This window comes from Anabas testudineus, chromosome 16 (assembly GCF_900324465.2).
Source record: "Anabas testudineus chromosome 16, fAnaTes1.2, whole genome shotgun sequence".
Taxonomy (NCBI): domain Eukaryota; kingdom Metazoa; phylum Chordata; class Actinopteri; order Anabantiformes; family Anabantidae; genus Anabas; species Anabas testudineus.
The window spans coordinates 4,205,677-4,227,303 of record NC_046625.1 but is presented as its reverse complement, the minus strand read 5'-3'; the positions used below and the strand labels follow the sequence as shown (position 1 = coordinate 4,227,303).

The window sequence follows — 21,627 nt, the reverse complement described above, 5'->3', positions numbered from 1 at the left end:
GGACATTGTCCCGGTCTCTTCCTGGCTCTGTGCCCGCTCAGGGTCTTACCACAAACAACAATGGGGGAGGGAGACCTTAATATGGGAATGGCATTAATTACTCTGCCTATACAACAGATGTGACCTTTAGCTTCCTCTCGGCATAAATACGCATCTCGTGGAAAAAAACTGGCTCAAATATGAAATCATTTTGCACTGGTTGGCCCATAAATACCTTTTCATACCGAAGCTTTTATCTCATTATGTAAAAGACCTTGTGATGGTTTTCATGAACACTCAGATTCTCACATTTGTTTCACTCCCAGTAGCAGGAAATCTAATCTTCTAATCAAAATGTTAAAGGATAATCTAAATACTGCTAAAATAGCCTTGGACTAAACACCGGCAGACCTCCACGGCTCCAGCATTCCCCAAATCTGCATCATTAACTTGTCAGAAACTAATATTTACTGCCTCAGCTGCCCTTTTCCCCGACTCTCCCGGCCCACCGGCGGTTTGAACCCCAGGCTGTCGATTCCGACGCGCTGTGCTGATTAACATATTAACACGGCTTTTGTTTCAATTTTCTAGTGCCGGTCCCAAAGGAGACAACATCTACGAGTGGAGGTCGACCATCCTGGGACCCCCGGGCTCCGTGTACGAGGGAGGCGTCTTCTTCCTGGACATCGCCTTCACACCAGACTACCCCTTTAAACCCCCCAAGGTGAGCAGCCACACATTTACTTTGATCATACACAAATAGTCACATTAGAGCCCAACATTAACATTCATCTGGAGTCATGTTTCTGGCAGCCTGTTAAAGTCCAGTGTTCACCTTCCTTTTAGCTCCGTGCAGCTTTTAAAGGCCCCACTATGTTTACCAGCTAGTTGCTAAGTGTCAACAGTTTGATGCTGGTGGGTTTTTAGAGCTTTTTAGTGCACGAGTCTGCTGCAGCTACAAAATCAGCTTATGAGAGCAGATTGAGTTGTTGTTGTTTTTTACCATTAGGAGTGAATCATAGTGATGAAACTGTTGGCAGGAAAACCAGAACAATGAGCTGAAAGATGCTATGAACAGATTGTCACATCGTCATTTCTGGTGACTTTTGGTTGGTTCCCATCACAGGAACTGAAACTTAACCTGAAGCTTTAGTTGACCTTCCTTTAAGCCGCCATAGAGGTAGTTTCACCCTGGCGTCTGTGTAATAAAGCTCCACCGTCTCCTTAGTACAAGTTCTTGTAATGCCAGATTTATCCTTTGTGTGAATACAGCAGGTTAATTCACAGCATCACATTAAACCTCACACTCCTAATCCTGGGGTGTGTACTGTAAATAGGCAGAGGCATCCTATAAAAAAGCCACCTTTATACTTTCGTATACTAGAACCGATTAAATTTGTTTATACAATGGCAAGAAAAAGTATGTGAACCCTTTCATTTTATGGTTTTCTGTGTGTGATCTGATCTTCATCTAAGTCGAGAGGATTAACAAATATAATCTAATAATGTAATATAATCTTTCATGTCTTTTATTGAGACCAACCATAAAAACCTCCTCCAAATACCAGTTGTAAGGGTTCACATACTTTTTCCACTAGCACTACGAGCTTTTGATGGTTGTTCCCAGACATGATGAACCTCCACTGTACCGCATGAGCGGGTGTGAGGAACGAATAGACGGTTCAACAGATGTGGTGTGACTTTTATGAATGTTGATGAGCTTAATGTGTGAAAAATGAAGCATAAGTTAAAGGAAGCTGCGACGGTAAGTTAGCGGAGCATTTAACATCACTCTGGTTCTTCAGAATCTGCTGCTTTACAGCTCGATGTGCACATTTCTACACTTTTGTTTTAAGAAGAACTGTCGTGATTAGATCTTGAAATCCGGGTCACGCTGGGTTCGGGCCTGTTCAGCTGGTGAAAGACTCATTTTCTTGTTGTGTGTGCTGTGTTCTCTGCAGAGTGCTGAAGCGACGGTGCTGAGTGGATGTCATTATTAAACGTGCAGACTGTCGGGCCGGTCTCCCTTTAGTTCACAGTGCACCTTATTACCCCTTCACTTGGCTCCTTTTTTCCTCTCCGCTCTCTCTCCTTCTCTGTTATCCACACTCCTCCCCGTGCTCGCTCGCCCTCTCCTCTCCCTAGTTCTCATTCTTTGTGCTGTGTAACCACCAGCTCTGTGTTTGACAGCAGACTCAAACAAATCCACAGGCTCCGGCCCAGCTTTCTGTAGCCAGAGGGGCTTGAGTGTTTCCGCCCCCTTCAATATCTCCTACCCCTTCAACACACTGTGATCTGCAGCCAAACCCCCCCTGCACACACACACACACACACACACCCCAGACTCTTCGGCCTGTAGCTGCCTCTACACTCCCTCACTATAGAAATGCTCCAATGAAGCTCAGTGGCTGAATGCACTCACAACCTGAGGCTTGGGAATTTTGGATCCAGAACCCAACTGGCTTTTTAAAAGAGCCCCTCTCACTCAGTCTGACAAGTTCACCAGGTGGATGTGTTTCTGTTTCTGTGTCTGCAGAGTTGGTTATTTATAACGTCCTGCCCCGTGTGATGTTTGAGAATGCCAAGGCTCATTCGAGGTTTCCTTTGGAGGGTCGGGGTCAGGGAGCGCCAGATGTTGGTGATTGGAGCAGCGGGGGGGGGGACTGGCGTGTCAAGTGTCGGGACCAAACAGATGTCGAGCTCAAATCCGAGCTGAGCCCAGTGGCAGGATGTGTTCGCTTGTTGGGGTTGTTTTAGACGAGTCGCCGTCTGAGGCCGTGTGGTGAGAAACTGTGAGGAGTAAAGAAATGAGTTCACACTTGTGTTCTGGACCACAGCAACAAAACTGTTGTTGTTGTTGTGGTGCTTTGATTTGATGCTGCCCTCTGTTGGTCAGCTGGATTCACTAAAATATTACGTTTTAAAACCATATAATCCTACATAATATGAGGCAGTGACTACAGTTAGATACTGCTCCTGTTCTTGTGGCTACAGTGACAAATGGTGTTAAATGTCCCTCAGTGGAGAAACTTTATACTGGTAGATACTGGAGAAAAGGCCCCATGGCAGCTTTTAACTGTCTCAATGTTTAATCCGTCATTGCTCTCGGTTATAACAAGCTTCTCTACAGTAAATTGTCTTTAAGGTTTAAATCTGACGTCTTCACAGAACTCGTCCTGCTCACATTTTTTCCATCTGATGCTGCGATCATGCTCACACCTGAAGTTAAAACAGATATGTTATTCTCCAGATATCTGTTGTTTTCTTGTGGTTGTACAGGGTATGATTTAATCCAGAAGCTGTGGTTCTGGCCTCTTGAACTCATGAATCCATCAGCTTGTTTCATTAGTGTCTTTGTCATAACTTTCTCTGATAAGTGAAATCAGTAAGAAGATCACAGCAGCAGAGAAATTAGGAGCTTTGAACGGTCGAGATTCAGCAAACATGTTGAACGTGATTGAGGCTGTGATGAGATCTTGTGATAATAGAACGTGATGGTATTTCACATCGAGGTGAAAAGCTGTCTCTCAGTATGACGGCGACAGCGTGAGGGTGCAATAAGCTCAGAACAGCCCACCACGTGTAAATCACTCGTGTGGCAGCATCTTGGAAATAATAAATTGAGTGATGAGACGGTTGGTGAACATCCACAGATCTCCTGTCTGTGTCATCACAGCCTGTTTCCTTCCTCACTAATAGTATTAACTCTACTGTAGATATTGATAATTAACAGTAATGATTAATAAAGTCGAGCTAAACAACTGCTGCTTCAGACTATTAATTCAAACCAAACTTTGTGTCTGCAGGTAACCTTCCGTACGAGGATCTATCACTGCAACATCAACAGTCAGGGGGTGATCTGTCTGGACATCCTGAAGGACAACTGGAGCCCCGCGCTCACCATCTCCAAGGTGCTGCTGTCCATCTGCTCCCTGCTCACAGACTGTAACCCAGGTAAGACCTCAACATTTAATGGTGTTTATATCACAAAGTAATTCCAAATCTCACTTTGATTTGTTATATTGTTCATTTTAACTCTGTGTAACTGTAATATCGCCTGTTAATCTTCATCCAGTAACATTTAACAAAGGAGTAAAGAATAAACTGCTGAAAGACGTTAGTGAGAGCAGCTGCTGGGTAAAACACATCAAACTGCATTTATTCTTTTCTTTGAACAAAATGTTTATTTTTATTCGAGGCTAAATGGAGCCGACACGCAGCCACGTCTATTAATGGTGTATTAAGTAAACCGTGACCAGTTTAAACACTCATTGTTTCCCAAGGCCACCTAACAATGTCACATCTTTGGCTCAGTCGGGGGCTTGAAGTTGTAAATAATAAAATCATAAAAACATTTTCACTGCAGAGAAGATCAAGTGAGTGTTGACGATGAATGAATCACTAATATATTTCAGGCCAGACGCTGTGGAAATGACACTGATTTGTCGCTGTGCTCGATCAGATAGTCACGCGTCGCCGCTCTCGCTCTTAAAGCACAGTCCTCCATCATTAGGCGGTGTGAATAGGTGGGAGGGCAGCAAGTGTAAAATGCAGGAAAACGCCTGCCGGGGGGAATTATTGGGTCAGCGGTCCTGCTTTAAAGGTGGGAAATGGCCATTTTGCGCTGTCGTACTAGTAGAAGTTAAATATGGCAGCTGGCCAGATACAGAGAATGAAGCTGTGAGGATGGTTTTACAGGGATTTAATGTTTCCTCAGTCATTAAACCTGCTTTTAATGTGATTCACTGATCATTGATACAGCTGAATTTATAACGGTGTCATCAAATCTATTGAACGTCACCAGAATAAAATGAAACCTGAGTCGTCCTCAGTGGCATCAATAAGGTGGATCGATGAAACAGAACCTCATTTTATCAGTCGTGGTCGGTGTGGATGTAACGTAACGTTCGAACACATCGTCATTTAGATTCTTCTGCCGCTCGTGAGGGGATGGTTAAGTTGATTATTTTACCGAGAGGTTTTCTAACCTCTTCTCACATTAATTCAGTTTTATAAAACACATAAAGTAGAAATATCCACGTCCAGTACGTTTCTCCTTCTGCTTTGTTACCTGCTGTTAGAATAATTGTATTTTCTACTGTGGCACAAACTTTTCTTTGAGAACGAGTTAAGTTCAGTCTGATCTCAGTTTTCAGGTTGTGAACATTAATTATAAAGAACTGCCTCGTCAGGAGTTCTTTTTATTTTTCGTTGTTCACAAACATCCACACGTCTTGTTCTGTGTGAGATAACATCACACGTCTTCGTTTAATGAGACGTGGACTGAAAACAGTCTACACCACTGATAGAAGCTGTGATGCTGTGGACTCTGTGCAGTCGGGAGCTTTAACAACACATTTTTTCCTCATGTGTGATATAAAATATGTAAAATTACATTAAAAGTTGTGTAAAAATGTCTTTAAAATGACCATTACCTTCTAATCTGAACCTAGATGAGTACAGATGGAAATGGGTTCTGTACGACACAGCTGGTCTTATTTATCTGTCTGCTGTTTCCAGGACTTGAGAAGCCAGTTGATTCGTATTTGTGGTTCCTGTTCTCCCTCCTTACGCCTCACGATGACTGACAGATCGTCTCTCTCTCTTTTTCAGCCGACCCTTTGGTGGGAAGCATCGCCACACAGTACCTGACCAACAGAACAGAGCATGACAGAATAGCCAAACAATGGACGAAGAGATACGCCACATAGACCCCGCGCTGCAAACCACCCCAGCTCCTTGACGCCCCTCGCCCTTCAATGTACCTCTCTCTACCTCTCTGTCACCCTTAGTCTGTCAAAGCACACTCACTAAGTGCAACAGTATACCTGCCCTCCTATCACCCTCCTCTTCCTCCTCCCCCTCTGCATTTTATCTACCTTTTCTGTGTATTAAAAAAAGGAAATCAAACAACAACAACAACAAAAAAAAAAGTCCTTTGTTCCTTGTTGACTTGAAAGCTTCTTTTTTATACAAAGAGTAGATTGGGATTTTTATTTTCCAATATCTGAATGTTGGAAGTATTGTATTGGAGAAAAAACAGAATATTATAATTATCATATGCATCGTCCTCCAGCTATACAGTATGTATTCTCATTTTCTCAGTGGCATCTGGAACAAACATGCAGAATATATGCTTTTACTTTAGTTTTTTGTTTTTTTTTTGTATTTGTCATCGATATGTTATCTGCATGGAACAGGAAAGTTTGCGTCAATGGATCCTTCACGCTTTTTAACTTCCTCTGATTTTGTTTGTACTGTATGTATTTTTTCAAAGGCTTTTGAGGCAGACCACAAAAGTATAGGTCTGCCTGTGAAAGAGGCAGGACTTGTATATTTACTGGCTACCCGCCACCTCTGCAATTGCAGAGTGGTTTTTTTTGTGCACTTGTATTACTGAAGCACCCAATAAAACACACTGTGGTTGGCTTGTGAGAAAACACTTTGCTTCTGTCTGTTTGGCTTCAGCATCCTCAAGTATTTACAGCTACTGAACGATCTGCTAGTCACTCCGTCCACTTCTCACCTCATTAGAAACAGAAACAGGACGCGACGGTGCCTCATATCTATACAGCGACAGTCGGCGGTTCGCTTTGGTCCTGGTTAAGAGAGTGTATCTGCTCCTACATGAGTTTACTGTTTACTGTTTACAGGATACTTACATCTGTTCATAGTCAAATCCAAGAAAGTAATAAATATTTTTGGGTTGAGGTACAGTCTTTGTAGACGTGATAAATTAAGAAAAGGATCATCTAGAAGTAAGAGAACTGGGGTTTCTTAGCTATACTATCAAATGTACTCATGCTTACTTTCTAAAATGAAAAAGTAAATGTCTAAAACTATTTTCTAGCACCACTGATTTCATCAACAACCTGTTTTCCAGTTCAGATCCTCGTGTACGTCTAGGTTCATGTTCTCAATGACTTGGTGCTGTGCAAAAATAACAAGACAGCAAAACTAGTTTTTATTAGTGGGAGCTGAACTAACACTAGATATACTGGACTTTATGTTAGAGATGAGATGGAGACATAGACTGTACAGAATGAACAATCAAGAATAATAATTAGAGGTTGCTGTTTGCTGTTTGTGGCCTTTGTTCAAGACGCTGGGACATAAATCGTGTCATTTCATTCCTCTGTGAGTTCTGTCATGTTGGTGTTTGAACGTTTGACTCAGTGTAAGAATCTTTTTTTAATCTCAGTGACGACGAAGTCTTTCTTTAAATGCACAGAATAGTTTGAATAGATCAACAATCTTTTCAACTCACACGTTCACCAGTAGGTAACAGTACATCATGTACTACACAGCTGTGAGGGACTGTTCCCACCTCAAAATAACCTAGTACGTAATTTACGAGCGATTGCACCAGATGCACGTTTTAAAATGTCTATTGTTTATGACGGAAGCAGAAAGTGAAGTAAAGACTGTGAAAATGTCCTGTGGAGCTGCTCACTGCTGCCATAATAACACCTTGTAATTCTTAGATGCGTCCAGGGACACGTGGTGAGTTGAAGTGGTTTTTCAGTTTCTGTGGCCACTGATGCAGCAGCTTAGTCACAACCGAAGCTCAAATCTTAACCTAAATATAGAGAACGCAATATCACACCTACCAGCAGCGGTGGGAGTTACTCTGTCAGATGCTTCACTTAATTAAAAGTACAACACCAGCAGTCCACAAACTGTGAAAATACTCCGTCAATCTGACTTCACGTTTCACTGATCTAATTAGTTGAAGTAGATTTAACTGTTCTGTGCAGTAATACTTGAAATTCAACAGTGATACTACTTGTAATGTTAGTGCAGCACTTGTACTTCAGTACTGAGTTTGTGTACTACATCTGACGAGTTATTCACACTGAGTTTTTCTATTTTCTGCTGCTTCATACTTTGACTTTACTACATTTCTGTGATAAAATTGTACTTTTACTTCACTGTTTACTGATAATGATTGTTACTAGTTCCATTTCAGTTTCAGATTAATAAAAGGAAATAAAGTGTAATCATCGGACCCAGCTGTCCAGCAGAACATTCTACAGCGTAGAAGTTTTTTTAAAACACAGTATTTCTACACTGTGGTACTACTACTTTAAGTAAATGATTGAAGTACTTTATCCACTACTGCTGCTGACGAGCTGAAGTATGAAGTAACTATAAAATGGAGATGCTGAAATAAACTACTCCTGGTTTCTACTTAGAGTTCAAGTTTAAATCAGTTTTATTTAAAACTTTATAACTCCTCCGGGTGACGTCATCAGGAGCAGGTGACATCACTTGGAGGATTTTTTATTCCCCCTTTAAATACAATAAGAAATATAACGTTTATTGTTTTTGAGGTGATTTAAATTGTTCTAATTCACTGTTATTGTACTTTATGTCAGGGTTTTCATGCCTACATCATAATTTGTGGGTTTTTTTATTGTTGTCAGATACAACTGGACTTTAAAATCTATCTGTTCATTTTTATATATTTGAAGTTTATATTGTATTTTTGTTTGCTGATTAGTTCACGTGTCTAAAACTCAGGGAGTTGTTTGTTTGTTGTTTGTTTATTGGTTGTTTGTTTGTTGTTTATTGGTTGTTACTTTGTTTATTTGTTGTTTATTTGTTGTTTATTGGTTGTTACTTTGTTTATTTGTTGTTTATTTGTTGTTTATTGGTTGTTACTTTGTTTATTCGTTGTTTATTTGTCGTTTGTTTGTTTATTGGTTGTTAGTTGTTTGTTTATTGGTTGTTAGTTGTTTGTTTGTTTGTTTATTGGTTGTTACTTTGTTTATTTGTTGTTTATTGGTTGTTACTTTGTTTATTTGTTGTTTATTGGTTGTTTATTGGTTGTTACTTTGTTTATTTGTTGTTTATTGGTTGTTTATTGGTTGTTACTTTGTTTATTTGTTGTTTATTGGTTGTTACTTTGTTTATTTGTTGTTTGTTTGTTTGTTTATTGGTTGTTACTTTGTTTATTTGTTGTTTATTGGTTGTTACTTTGTTTATTTGTTGTTTATTGGTTGTTACTTTGTTTATTTGTTGTTTATTGGTTGTTACTTTGTTTATTTGTTGTTTATTGGTTGTTACTTTGTTTATTTGTTGTTTATTGGTTGTTTATTGGTTGTTACTTTGTTTATTTGTTGTTTATTGGTTGTTACTTTGTTTATTTGTTGTTTATTGGTTGTTACTTTGTTTATTTGTTGTTTATTTGTTGTTTATTGGTTGTTTGTTGGTTGTTTATTTGTTGTTTATTGGTTGTTACTTTGTTTATTTGTTGTTTATTTGTTGTTTATTGGTTGTTAGTTGGTTGTTTATTTGTTGTTTATTGGTTGTTACTTTGTTTATTTGTTGTTTATTGGTTGTTACTTTGTTTATTTGTTGTTTATTGGTTGTTAGTTGGTTGTAACTTTGTTTATTTGTTGTTTATTGGTTGTAACTTTGTTTATTTGTTGTTTATTGGTTTTACTTTGTTTATTTGTTGTTTATTTGTTGTTTATTTGTTGTTTATTGGTTGTTACTTTGTTTATTTGTTGTTTATTGGTTGTTACTTTGTTTATTTGTTGTTTATTTGTTGTTTATTGGTTGTTACTTTGTTTATTTGTTGTTTATTGGTTGTTACTTTGTTTATTTGTTGTTTATTTGTTGTTTATTGGTTGTTACTTTGTTTATTTGTTGTTTATTGGTTGTTTATTGGTTGTTACTTTGTTTATTTGTTGTTTATTGGTTGTTACTTTGTTTATTTGTTGTTTATTGGTTGTTACTTTGTTTATTTGTTGTTTATTTGTTGTTTATTGGTTGTTTGTTTCCACCGGTGCTGCTCAGTCCACTGCAGCCGCGGAAGGCTACTTCCGTTCCGCAGAGGGCGACAGGCACCAGCCAGCCGTGACTGTGGCGGAGGTCCAGACACAATAGACCGGGTAAGTTTTACCAGCGGGGGAAATAGACGCTTACAGCCGACATGGTACGGTGTAGAGGGCCGGTAGGAGTCGGTCTTCTGCCCGTGTCTGTTTTCATGAAGACACTTTTTCCCACAGACGCAGAAAAGACGAGAAAACAAACAACACGGTCACGGAAAAGCGGCTCCGGCTATGTGCTGGAGCGGAGTGGCTCCTGGAGCGTTTCAATATTCGATGTATGCGTCTTAAAATGCACCTTAGGCGGCTCGACTCGGTCCAACACAGCCCGGTTGTTGTGTGTCCAGACTGGAAGAGTCCACGTTTTAATGCAGTCCACGGGTTTTCTGTTGCAAACGATGCTCAGCACGCAGGTTTCCCCTCAACGCCGTTCCAAGAAGTAGCCCTATCCCCCGAGTCGCTGGGCCTGGGTGATCAGGAGTTAAGGAGGGGGGCAGGCAGCTTCGTTCATGGGGACGGAGGCGGGGAGGGAGGGGGGTCACCGTCACGACCAACTAACTAGTTAATCATTGAACTGATTAGCGTTTAATTACAACCCGTCAGCTGAGCTGGTGGTTGTGAAAAGGTTAAATCCTCTCTTAGCTCGTCGGCTAACGGCGGTTACGGAAACGTTAGCTAACGTTAAAATAAAACGCAGCAGCTAAGCTAAGCTAACAGCTAAGTGAGTATCACACACATTATTCAGGCAGTAAATAAACAAGAGGGGACTTTAAACATACATCCAATATTGACTCATCATATTGGCTGTAATTCATCGACCGTGAATCTAAAAACATAAAGTAAACAAACATTTAAATACCAGGGTCCAGTTGCATAAGTTAGCAAACGATACAGTTGTACTTCTGCACAAAGACCTTTAAAGACCACAGTTCAACCTGACACACACACACACACACACACACTCTCACACACACTATTATTTAACAGGTGCTATCATTTGACTATTTAATTCTTATTCTTATGACAGAAGCAGGAGCTGCTGCAGGTTTTTGCCCCCTGATTTAGCTGAAATCACATGTAGAAGTATTTGTAAGTAACATTACTGCAGTATTAGACAGGGGATGGAGCAGATCTTCCATTAACAGCAGGATCGGCGGTTCGATCCCTGTCCTCTCCTGTCTGCACGCTAATATCTTATGTGGAAAAGTTGCTTTTGCTGTGTGTAAATTGTGAGTTGCTTTGAATAAAATAGCTACATGTAAATGTTTTGCCAATGACAGACGGGGGAATGAAGTTTGTACGATCTTTATAAACAAACTTTAATACCTTTTTAAAGGTCTAGAAGAGACTGAAGTCAATAAAAGGAGGTAAATATGCACTGCGCGGTGAAAAGACATGAAAAAACGTTTTTCAAATGTCAAAACGATGCAAATAGAGAGGAAAATATGAACAGTAAGTGTGACCTATGCAAAATGTTGGGTTGTCTACTAAATCAGTGCAGATATCACAGCTGCCATAAACATTTTGTAGTCAGAAACGAGTCTTTTCCGTTGGATTTAGAGAGATTTTAGGCTTTCACAACAAGTGTACGATCTACCATTAGGTCTTCTCTACCAGCTGCTGTGACAGGACGCCAGCAGTTGCAACACATGAACGTGAATAAATAGTGAAAGTTGCTTGTGAAATATGAAACCAAACAGCTTCTGTGGCCAGTCGGGGATAAATTAGCATCTGGTTTGGTTAAAAATCATTGTGAAACTGCTCCATCATGCAGCTGTGGTGTTAACGCTGATCATTTATTTTGAGGTTTTGATTTCTGTCTCAGGTTTCGGCTCTTCTCCAATCCAAACCGGTATGTCGGATGAGGATTCCCGTGCCAGCACCAGCTCTTCCTCGTCGCCACCTTCCTCCAGCCAAACCAGACAGAGGGACACGCCTTGCAAGAAGAAACGGGAGAGCAAAGCCAGCATGAGCAAGACCTCCAAGCTGCTTTCCACCAGCGCCAAAAGGTAAAAATAAAATCCCAGATTGTACAGTGATGAATCATTTATTACACTCTGATGTAGCTCAGGAAATATCTCACAGGCCGTCAGTTGTTTCTCCTAGTATTTTGCTCTAATCTTTTTTAGGACCCACACTGATCACACTTCAATATCTGGAGCCCTAAAAGTCCATTTGAGTAGAAGGAGCTGTGTTTCCTAGTACTTCAACCTTGCATCATGGTTTTGCAGTTATACATTTACATTTAGTCATTTGGCAGACGCTTTTATCCAAAGTGAGGAACAAGGCAAGTTATACATTATATGGAAAGTAATGCATTAAAAGAGGAACACAAGCTATAACTGCTTTGCAGCTTGACCATAACGTGCACATTCACACAATATAAAGCCGTGTTTATAATAAGCAACACACAGTTTCCCCTTTTCTCGGTCTGGTTAGAATTAACTTTCAAAAACACTGTTCTCTGTTTTACTCAGAAATTATTCACTAAGCGATCAAAATACTGTACGAGGATGATCGAGTAATCCAACACGTCAGTCACATGGATGATGTGACAGAAATGAAGGATATTCCATGACATTTTTGGGACAGTCGAGGTTCCCTACTGATTTTTTTATTTTAATTTTGTGTGCAGGATTCAGAAAGAGCTGGCTGACATTACCCTGGACCCTCCGCCAAACTGCAGGTGGGTTTCACTCTTTTATTTAATTTTCTGTCCAGTGGTTTAATCATGAGAAAAATACTAATGCTGCTAGTTTTCTACTGATACCAAATGTTATTATAAAACTTTGACTCAGACTCGAAGACCTCACTCACTGTTCTAGTCGTGCTCGGCATCATTTACATGCACATTATTTCTTAATTATAAAAGTTGATGTTTGTACACCAGTTAATTTTATGTCGCTTTCAGATGTTTCTGTAGCTGCTAGAGAACTGAAGTATTTTCCTAATATAGGATTTCTGAGGTGGACTGCAGTGTTTTCACTATGTTCTCTCAACATCTGTGATAACGGGCGCTACTGCAGAAAGTTCACATTAGTATTCATCATGAAACCTTAGCAGCTGCTGAGTAGTGCCAGTATGAAAAGGAGATCCTAACACACCAGTCCGTGCACACACAGTGGCGTCACTGCTCAGCAGTCCAACACAGAGTATAGTTCACTGGAGAAGGAGCTCTCAGCAGCTTTTAACACAAAGTGTTTTACTTTCTGTAGTACAAATACAACATCAGTACTGGAATTTAATAAAATAAAACGGACGCTGCAAAGTGATAGTTAACAGCTAAGCTATGAGATTACGAGTTAATCCTGTAAGGCTACGAATGAACACGTGCACATTTCACATTAACGACTTACTATTGTATGTCTAATTACAGACAGTATGTACCAAACCACTGAAGCCTGTGGGCATATTACTGAACACTGTGCACCGCTGTGAAGTTAACACTTGATTGAGTTTTCACACAATTTGTGCTCGAACCACTTTGAGAAATTAAACATTAAACTTAGAAGCAGAGGCCGTAACATCAGCATCTTATTAGTGGCCACGTGACTCAAAAGTGCTCTCATTCTTTTGGACTTTGTGCACATGTGTACGAGCAAAATGACCTATTCGCTATCACTGTTACTGTGATGTCTGATGCTAATTACTTGAGAGTTAATGGAGCAAAAATGTTTGTTTTTGCTCCTACACATGTGCACAAATAATGTGCAAACGAATGAAGCACCACTTTAGAGACATTTGAACATTAATGAGCTGTTGCTATGCTGTGTTGGGGTATGTTTATTTTAGATGTCGATGCAATAAACGCATGAGTAACCCTGAGTATAATAAGGCACTTTTAAGCTATTCCTCCCCCCATATAAATTAATTAAAAACTGCATTGATTCCAGTTTAACTTTAAACATCAGCTTTTAATCAATAATTGAGTAATCGATCAATTATAAATTGTATAATTAAAGAGCCCCAGCAGTCTGTTTGGAATAATATTTAATGTCAGCAAAGTTCAGTGACATAATTTAAACTTCGGATTATCTAAACTCCAACTCCCTGATTGAACAGAGTCACAATCTAAAAATATTCGGTAAATTCAGAAGTTTAATTACTGGTCGCAGGACGTCTCATAGTTCACTGAAAAGTCTGTTAGAAGTGGATGGTCTCTGCAGGTTTTCAGGTTGGACTTTCATCCACTGGTCATTGATTGGCTCCAAATTAGTTGTAAGGTCACAAAAACAGGCTCATACGTACATTTTAAACACGGCGATCTGTTGTCGCTTTGCCAGATAAATGTGAAAACATCCTCCTAGGATCAAAACCCGCTCATACATTATTCTGCACAGTGAAGGTCAAACAGCCAAGTGAGGTGGAGCATGAATAAAACATAGTTTAGACTGGAGGTGGAGGGACACTTTGGAAACTGTGACAAAGATAGGAACCGAACCATCTACATTTTACAGCTTGTTAGTGCTGTGTGTTACATAAATTTACATTTACTACGTGTAAAGTCAGAGTTAAATTAGAGTTTTGTAACTACACATTTTTTATTAAGGACAGGTGAAAAGGTTTAAAACAAAACTTTTTGTCCCTGAAGATAAATAAGGTTATGTTGTTATAACTGTGTAATGACATCAATTAAGAATTGTGGATCAGTCAGTGTCAGTCGTTCACTGCAGTGTTGTTCAGTACTGTTAAAATCTAAATATATTTCTCAGTAAAGTGCAGCTGTTATAGTTGGGGTTAGATGTACAAGAAACATCAAAGGAAACATTGATTTAGAGCTGAAACGATGCATTAGTAGAAATTGAACTGTAGATTTTAGTTTCACTTTAAGCAAAAACATTTACACAGTCCAAGAGTTTTGGATTGAGTCTTTTCATTTTGTACAAAAATAAACTGATGATGAATGTTTCTGGGTTTTTGTTGGACAAAACTAGCTGAATACGTTTGGCTGTGATTAGAAGCACTGTGCTTAAAACCGGATGGTCTGGGTGCAGCCTCCTCCTGCCGCAGTGTCTTGAGGTAAATCACTGCAGCCCTCACTGCCCCAGGCTGCTGCAGACAGCTAAGTCTGACCTCTGACCTCCCTGTGGAAGGAGAAGACAAAAAGAGGAATCTCTCCCATCATGGGTTTAACAGATCAAAAAAGCAGCCTCAGGCAACAGACGAGCCCAGAAATGAAATGAACACTGTCTGGATATTTGCTGCTGAAAGAAAGAAAAACAAAGAATTTATTCAGTCACAGTCGTAAAACTAAGTTATAATTAAAATTAAATATATATTTTTTTTATTCATTAATGTTTATAAAAGAAGCTTGGACTCTTCCTGGGTGGGAAAAGGAGCTCCAGACAAAAGCTGGATTTAATTTTATTCTCTTTACCTGCAGCCCCACAGGCCACCAGCCTTCATTTAAAATTCAGCCCATTTAGAAAATCAAACAGTTTGTTTAGTGAGGTGCAGAAGGAGTGTTTTTCTTTAATGCACCAACATGTAGGTCACTGTGAATTGTGACCTTCTGTTTATATCCGTACGCTCACAAGCTCCTTAAAATAGAAACAATAGAAACACTAGCAAATGTCAGAATGAGTTAATTTCCTTTTTAAATTTAAAGAAAGCACAGAGTCACAAGGTTATTTGTGTCTCGATGATGTTCTTGGTTAAATTAATGGATTTAATTGTGGATTGAGGATGGATGACTGCAGCTGGAGGTTCTGAAACTGAAACACAACAAGAGCAGTGAGGCTTTTGCAACAGGCTTGTGTCGTCCACGCAAATTCATAATGGACCCATTATTTATAGCAACGAAGCGTGACGGCTTTAAACACAACCTGCCCCAGCACTGAGAATAAAAGGACTCGTATTAAGTTATATCTAATGCAGTTAATCTAATATAATAATTTAAATGTTCAAAAAGTGACAATCAAGTTTATGTTGTGACTTTTTTATAACAGACTGTTGATGATTCGTTTATTTAAGCTACTTCCTCACATGAACTCAAAACAGGGTTGAGTGATTAGAAACGATGCTTTGTGTACAGACATAACCCCGGAGAGACGCGTGGTGCAGCACTAGAAAGTGTGTCAAATATTTCCCATAGTTTGGTGTCGTTCTGAATGGGAACATCGTCAACATGCCCACTTGCTCACTGTTTTCACACAGAGCTGGTAGGTCAGGACATGCAGCGCCTCTGTGGAATGTCTGGAGAAGTTCAGGGCTGCAGCGCACGACTGAAGACAGCTTTCGCTGCTCAATGACATTAGCTGCTGCTACTAACAGTCACTTTGAGCATTGATTAGGTTTCGAACCATTTTATCGCAAAAGAGGCCAAAGTGACATTTTAATGTCTTGTTTTTTTATGAGCAACAATCCAAAACAGTTTACTTTGATGTACTGTAGATAATCCAGATTTGTGGAGAAGCTGCTTTTAAATTAATCACTAAAACAGCACTTTACTTTCTGTGGATCAGGCAAACGAGTAATTATTCAGTTTTATATTAAACTAAACCAAAATAATTGACTTGTGATGGTTGCTGTGATTTCAATTAGTTTTTTTACCTTTTCATTATAATTTAGCATCATTTGATGGATGAACATGCTTTGATGCTTATTGGCACAGTGTGATAAAAAAAAATGGCTTCTTTTATTAAAATCATCCACTTGAAAGTCAAAGCTACCAGTCACATAATTTACCACCTGGTTAATCAGCCCAAACTGAGCTCTCTGTTAATTTTCTCTGTTTTAACTGTGGTGCTGAAACTCGGCCAAACACTCGTGTTGACGTTGATTTTAAAAAAACGGCAGAGGGAAACATCTGCCCGGCTCCCTCGAGGAGTCTGGGATCAATACTGTTATGCCTTGTATTCCTTGCTCCTCAGGGGATGAAGACCACATGTTCTGCGTGTTAGAGGGATAAAGCGAGGAAAAGTCAATACAGATTACAGATCATGACGCAGGGACACATCACTGGGGATTCGCTTTGAACTGAAACATCTTCTGAATGATGCTCGGGGGAAAACTAACTTTCATCACCTCACATTTAAAGGGAAAACATACTGAATTTTTTATGACCGTTAATCAGCAGAAGTCACTCTCGACATTTCTGCAGATTATATCCAAACTCTAATTAAAAAGACACAGCAAATTTAAATTAAATTACAAAAATTAAAATTTCTCGCAGAAAGAAGCATTAATTTAGGTGGAATTTCCCTTTAATGTTGAGCACGTCTTGAATGGAATCTGGCCTTTATAGTCTACTCAGCAAAGACAAAAACTGCAACACCCACATACTCCAGCGTGCTGCCAGTAAGCTTATACACACAGTACATGAATGAATGGGACTTTCATTCTGTAGTGACAGTGCAGTGCGTTGCATTTATTTGAAGTAACAGCAGCACATAATCGACATTGATATACTGACTCTCGTCCTCAGTGTGTATTTATTGTGCAGTATATGCTCTGTGCGTTTCTGTTTGCAGATGATATTTATTTTGTAACAGCACAGTGTGTTTGTTTTCCCTCGGGGTGTTTCTCTTCCCTGGCATTATTGATGAGACACTGTGATCCAGCCTATAAACCAACAGAGACGAGAACAAACACTGATTCTTCGAAATGGGAAATGCACTTTGTCCCAGCGTACAGCAGCAGGGAGATCATGGCACTTTATAAGTAGTTGACAGGACTTAATTTACTGTTGTATTCTAACATTTGAATTTTTATGTTTCCGCCGGCAGTGCTGGCCCAAAAGGAGACAACATCTATGAGTGGAGGTCGACCATCCTGGGACCACCGGGCTCCGTGTACGAGGGAGGCGTCTTCTTCCTGGACATCGCCTTCACACCCGACTACCCCTTCAAACCTCCCAAGGTACTGACGCTATTACTACACCACCCAGCAGGTGCTCAGACAGAAACACAGCTGCGTTAATGTAACGGAAGGTGTCGTGTTGGCGTTGAGAAAGGGCAACGACCATTTAAAGTTTATCAGAGACCAAAATACAGCACAGTGGTTTATACCCCGAGAGCTCCGACTACAGATGTTTCCTGAAAGCAATAAACAGACAGGAGACTAAAAATACTAAGTTTCATTTTGCACCTTATAAATTCCAGCAGAGGAAGATGTAATGTATATTATGACTGTGACTGTGCAATGACAATAAAGCTTTATCTTATCTTATGCATAAATCCTTTTACCAGACACTTGTTTTAGCATTTTTACCATCAGCATCGAACACTTAAGATGGCTTCCAACAATTATTAAAATGAGATAATTGAGATAACAAGAATTATGTCTGCAGTTTAGTAGATATTACAGCCCAAATAAGACGATGTGTAGGAGATTTTGTCAGATGGAACGTTTTGCAGTCGTGATGAAGCAGGTTTACTGACCTCGCTGTGCTTGTTCTCGGGTCTCCACTCGCTTTACTGAATTCTCTCTATAGTTGGTGTTAGAGCTTGAATCTGTTCCCCTGTAACCTTAATCTGAACCAATATGTCCTGTATCCGGAGCTGGTGTGGACATAATGTTACGTATCTTAACTGACTGATAAATGCTGCATCTATATTCTATCTCATGCATCTATGTTATTTTAATGTGAAATCACATTCAGTTTAATTATAGGCTAATGAATCAATACTATTACCAATACTGATGTTGCCAGTCAAGAAAATACTACTATAATACTATAATACTGTGGTTAAACAGGATAAACAAACTTGTTTATGTTTGTTAAAGTTAAATATTGTCTGTTGTAGTTACAGATAAATCTAAAAGTTTGTCACGACCACCTTATGTTAGTCAGAAATTAACTGTTCTGTTGGTTAATGTTACCTTGTTCAGGTAACACAGGTTATTTTGCCCCCAGCGACGCTCAGCCCACAAAAAGTCACTATTTATTAACTGTAAAGGAAGAGAACAAAATAATTCAAACTGATTTTTACCAGAATCAGAAGCATCTTTACCAACATGACGCTGATTTAAATCCAGTTAGAGACAACATCAACGAGATCTACTGGAAAAACCTACTGTGGTTTTCACACAGCTGTGGGAATCTCAACTATGAACGGCTGTTAAATGTATGATGTTGTTAGTCCTGATTCTGGAAAAACAGACCTGTTGTTGTTGTTTTACAAGTCTTTACCAAGATTTTCAGATTTTCTCCTTCTCAAGCACCGGTTTGAAAACTGGTGCAGGTGTAGAGAAGTTTCCATTTAAAGCTACTTATCAGACATGAGCAGATTAATTTCACTGATCGGAACATCTAAAAGGTCTAAAACGTTCTTCACTGTAATAGTCCAACTGTACTGTTACTGAGTCACAGAGGTGAGAAATAAGGAAAAAATGTAAATGTAAAATACAAAAACTGCAGAAACCCTGATGTCTAATTTTCCCCCACACAAGAATTCTTTTTTACAGATACGGTCGTTACATTGGCCGTGAAAAGGCACCAGTGGCAAAAACTGTTTTTATTATGACTCATTGGCAGTGAGAACAGAATATCAATGTTTTTAAAAAATACTGACATTATCCTACAAAACAACCTGAAGTGGGGAGATAAAGAAACAACAGCAAACCTTGACACTAATTTTCAATTCAAAACAAACGTTTATAGATCTTCTGTTTCTGACGAGTATCTTTTTGTGTATGTGTGTAGGAAACAGCCTCAAGGAAAAAACAGTGAATGTAATATTTAAAAATACCTGTATGCAAACTACTGTTCTGTGAACTGCGTGTAGTTAATGTGCCTGCGGCTCCAGGTCCTCATGCACGCTGATAAATAGAAATGTTGAAGCAGCAGCTGAGATTTTCCACAGTTCACTTGTCCTAAAATAACTTTCAGTGTGTTATCGGTACGTTTACTGTAAATAACACACATGCTGTCAGGGCTGCTCAAGGCACTGATGATTAAAAGAGAAAATGAAAAGCAGCTGGTTCTTAGTCATATTTTTATAAAAACAAAAGAAAGAAAACAGCTCACGAAATGATCCGTTTCCTGGTCTGGTGAAGTTCATCTCTTCAGCCACCAGAGGGCTTCGACTCCTGCAGAGAAACAATACAAGTGTCTGTAAAGTACTGCAGTTACTGTGTGTAACAGTATTTATTTCCTGCAGTTATTCCCCTCTTAATACTACTGTACAGTACAGTATACTACAGTATTAACACTTTATTGATCACGGGTGTGATATTCAGAAGCTGTCCTGAAGTATGTCAAGTAAATAATTTTTAAATCATTTATAAATTAGTTACTATTATTAATTTAGTCACCTGTAAAAATTAATCTTAAACATTCTGCATAGAAAGTAGTTTTACTATGTACTTTTTGCAGAAGTAACATTGTGCATGCAGGACTTGTTTTACACCACTGAACTGACCGGTCGTTTGTCTGCAGGTAACCTTCCGTACGAGGATCTATCACTGCAACATCAACAGTCAGGGGGTGATCTGTCTGGACATCCTGAAGGACAACTGGAGCCCCGCGCTCACCATCTCCAAGGTGCTGCTGTCCATCTGCTCCCTGCTCACAGACTGTAACCCAGGTAAGACAGATGTTTAGTTTGGTGACACTGATCAGAGCTGTGTTAAAACAACTGTCTGAGCTGTAACATTCAAGATACCAGATAAGGTTTGAAGTGCTGAGCAGCAGCAGCCGACAGCCTTGACTCTCGTCAAATCTCAAGTGTTTCTCACAGCATATAACTGTAGGTCTGTGACAGGAGACGAGGAAAACGTTCATTTTCAGGCTCATGTACTGTTTCAGAAGTTAAGTCACCTGTGCAGCTTTTTCATGCTTTTACAAACTAACAGAAATGTGAAACTCATGCCTCATAAATGCTGGTAAATCTTGTCAGCACGGCCACCTTGACAGGAAGCCCAGCGTCATCTGGACAATCAGTCTAGTTTAGATATGTACTTGGCTCGTAAGAGTGAAAGCCACCGGGGTATTTTTGCATCTTACCCGCCGGCGGGGATAAAAGACATAACCCTAGTTTAGTCCCCCAGTTGACACACTTCACTTGTTCCAACGTCTGCGATGTGTTTTGATTATAAGAAACTGTAAAATGACATCGAAACTGTTAAGTGGAGGTAATGAAACGACCCGTCAAGTATTATTATGTTAAAAGTAGTGAACCATGCCTTCATCAGGTGACCTAATGACATGTTGAAGGCAGAACACCCGGAAACGTCAAGTCATAAACACATTGCAGTGAGACTGTGTGTGGGAGTTTTATACTTTGGTGTGACTGGTTTCCTTCTCAGATGGATCTCTCAAACTGTGAGCAGATGTTGTGTATTTTCTAAGTAAATCTAAAATAATTAGTTTATAAAAGTTAGTGTTCATTAAAATAAGAACTGCTTTTTTTTAATCTCTTACCTGTGAAGAAAGTTAACTTGAATCTGTTCTTCTCCTGCTCAGCTGATCCCCTGGTGGGAAGCATCGCCACCCAGTACACGACTAACAGAGCGGAACATGACCGAACGGCCAAACAGTGGACGAAGCGATACGCTACATAAACCCACAGAGGACGGTGGTGGGAGGTGGAGGACGGGTGGGGGACTCTGGGTGGTTTGTGTTGGGGGGTTATTTCTATCTCAGATTTTTAGTACTTTATTGTCTGGTATATTTTTTGCTTCCTGATTAAGTTATCTCTGCAAATATGGTAATAAAGGAACACGATGGAAAGGAAGACCTGCCTGTCATTTTTTACACTGTTACATTAAAGGGAGGATTGTAGTTGTAACATATGTCAACAAGTATAAGAATTACGCCTCCTTGTTGACAAATAGTGTACATAGAACATTTACCTGTATCTTTTAATAA

The 21,627-nt window shown here is 39.6% G+C and overlaps 2 protein-coding genes across 4 annotated transcripts in view; both read left to right on the top strand.

The window, feature by feature from the left end:
• Positions 1-21,212, top strand: part of ube2e2 (ubiquitin-conjugating enzyme E2E 2) — a 37,732-nt gene extending 16,520 nt beyond the window's left edge. For 2 of the 3 annotated variants that reach the window (XM_026371612.1, XM_026371613.1), the window contains exons 4-6: positions 571-703; positions 3,786-3,933; positions 5,593-6,421. In XM_026371612.1, the coding sequence (XP_026227397.1) occupies positions 571-703; positions 3,786-3,933; positions 5,593-5,690 (379 nt within the window). In that variant the 3' untranslated portion in view covers positions 5,691-6,421. Of the gene's footprint in view, positions 1-570; positions 704-3,785; positions 3,934-5,592; positions 6,422-20,344 lie in introns of those variants that run through there. The other variant, XM_026371614.1, reaches the window with a different exon arrangement.
• LOC113169868 (ubiquitin-conjugating enzyme E2 E1-like) lies at positions 9,777-21,489 on the top strand. The gene is made up of 6 exons (XM_026371615.1): positions 9,777-9,878; positions 11,641-11,824; positions 12,451-12,501; positions 17,543-17,675; positions 20,197-20,344; positions 21,223-21,489. The coding sequence occupies exons 2-6, from the start codon at positions 11,670-11,672 to the stop codon at positions 21,318-21,320; spliced, it is 585 nt and encodes a 194-aa protein (XP_026227400.1). The 5' UTR covers positions 9,777-9,878; positions 11,641-11,669; the 3' UTR covers positions 21,321-21,489.
• Positions 21,490-21,627: the final 138 nt, after the last annotated feature.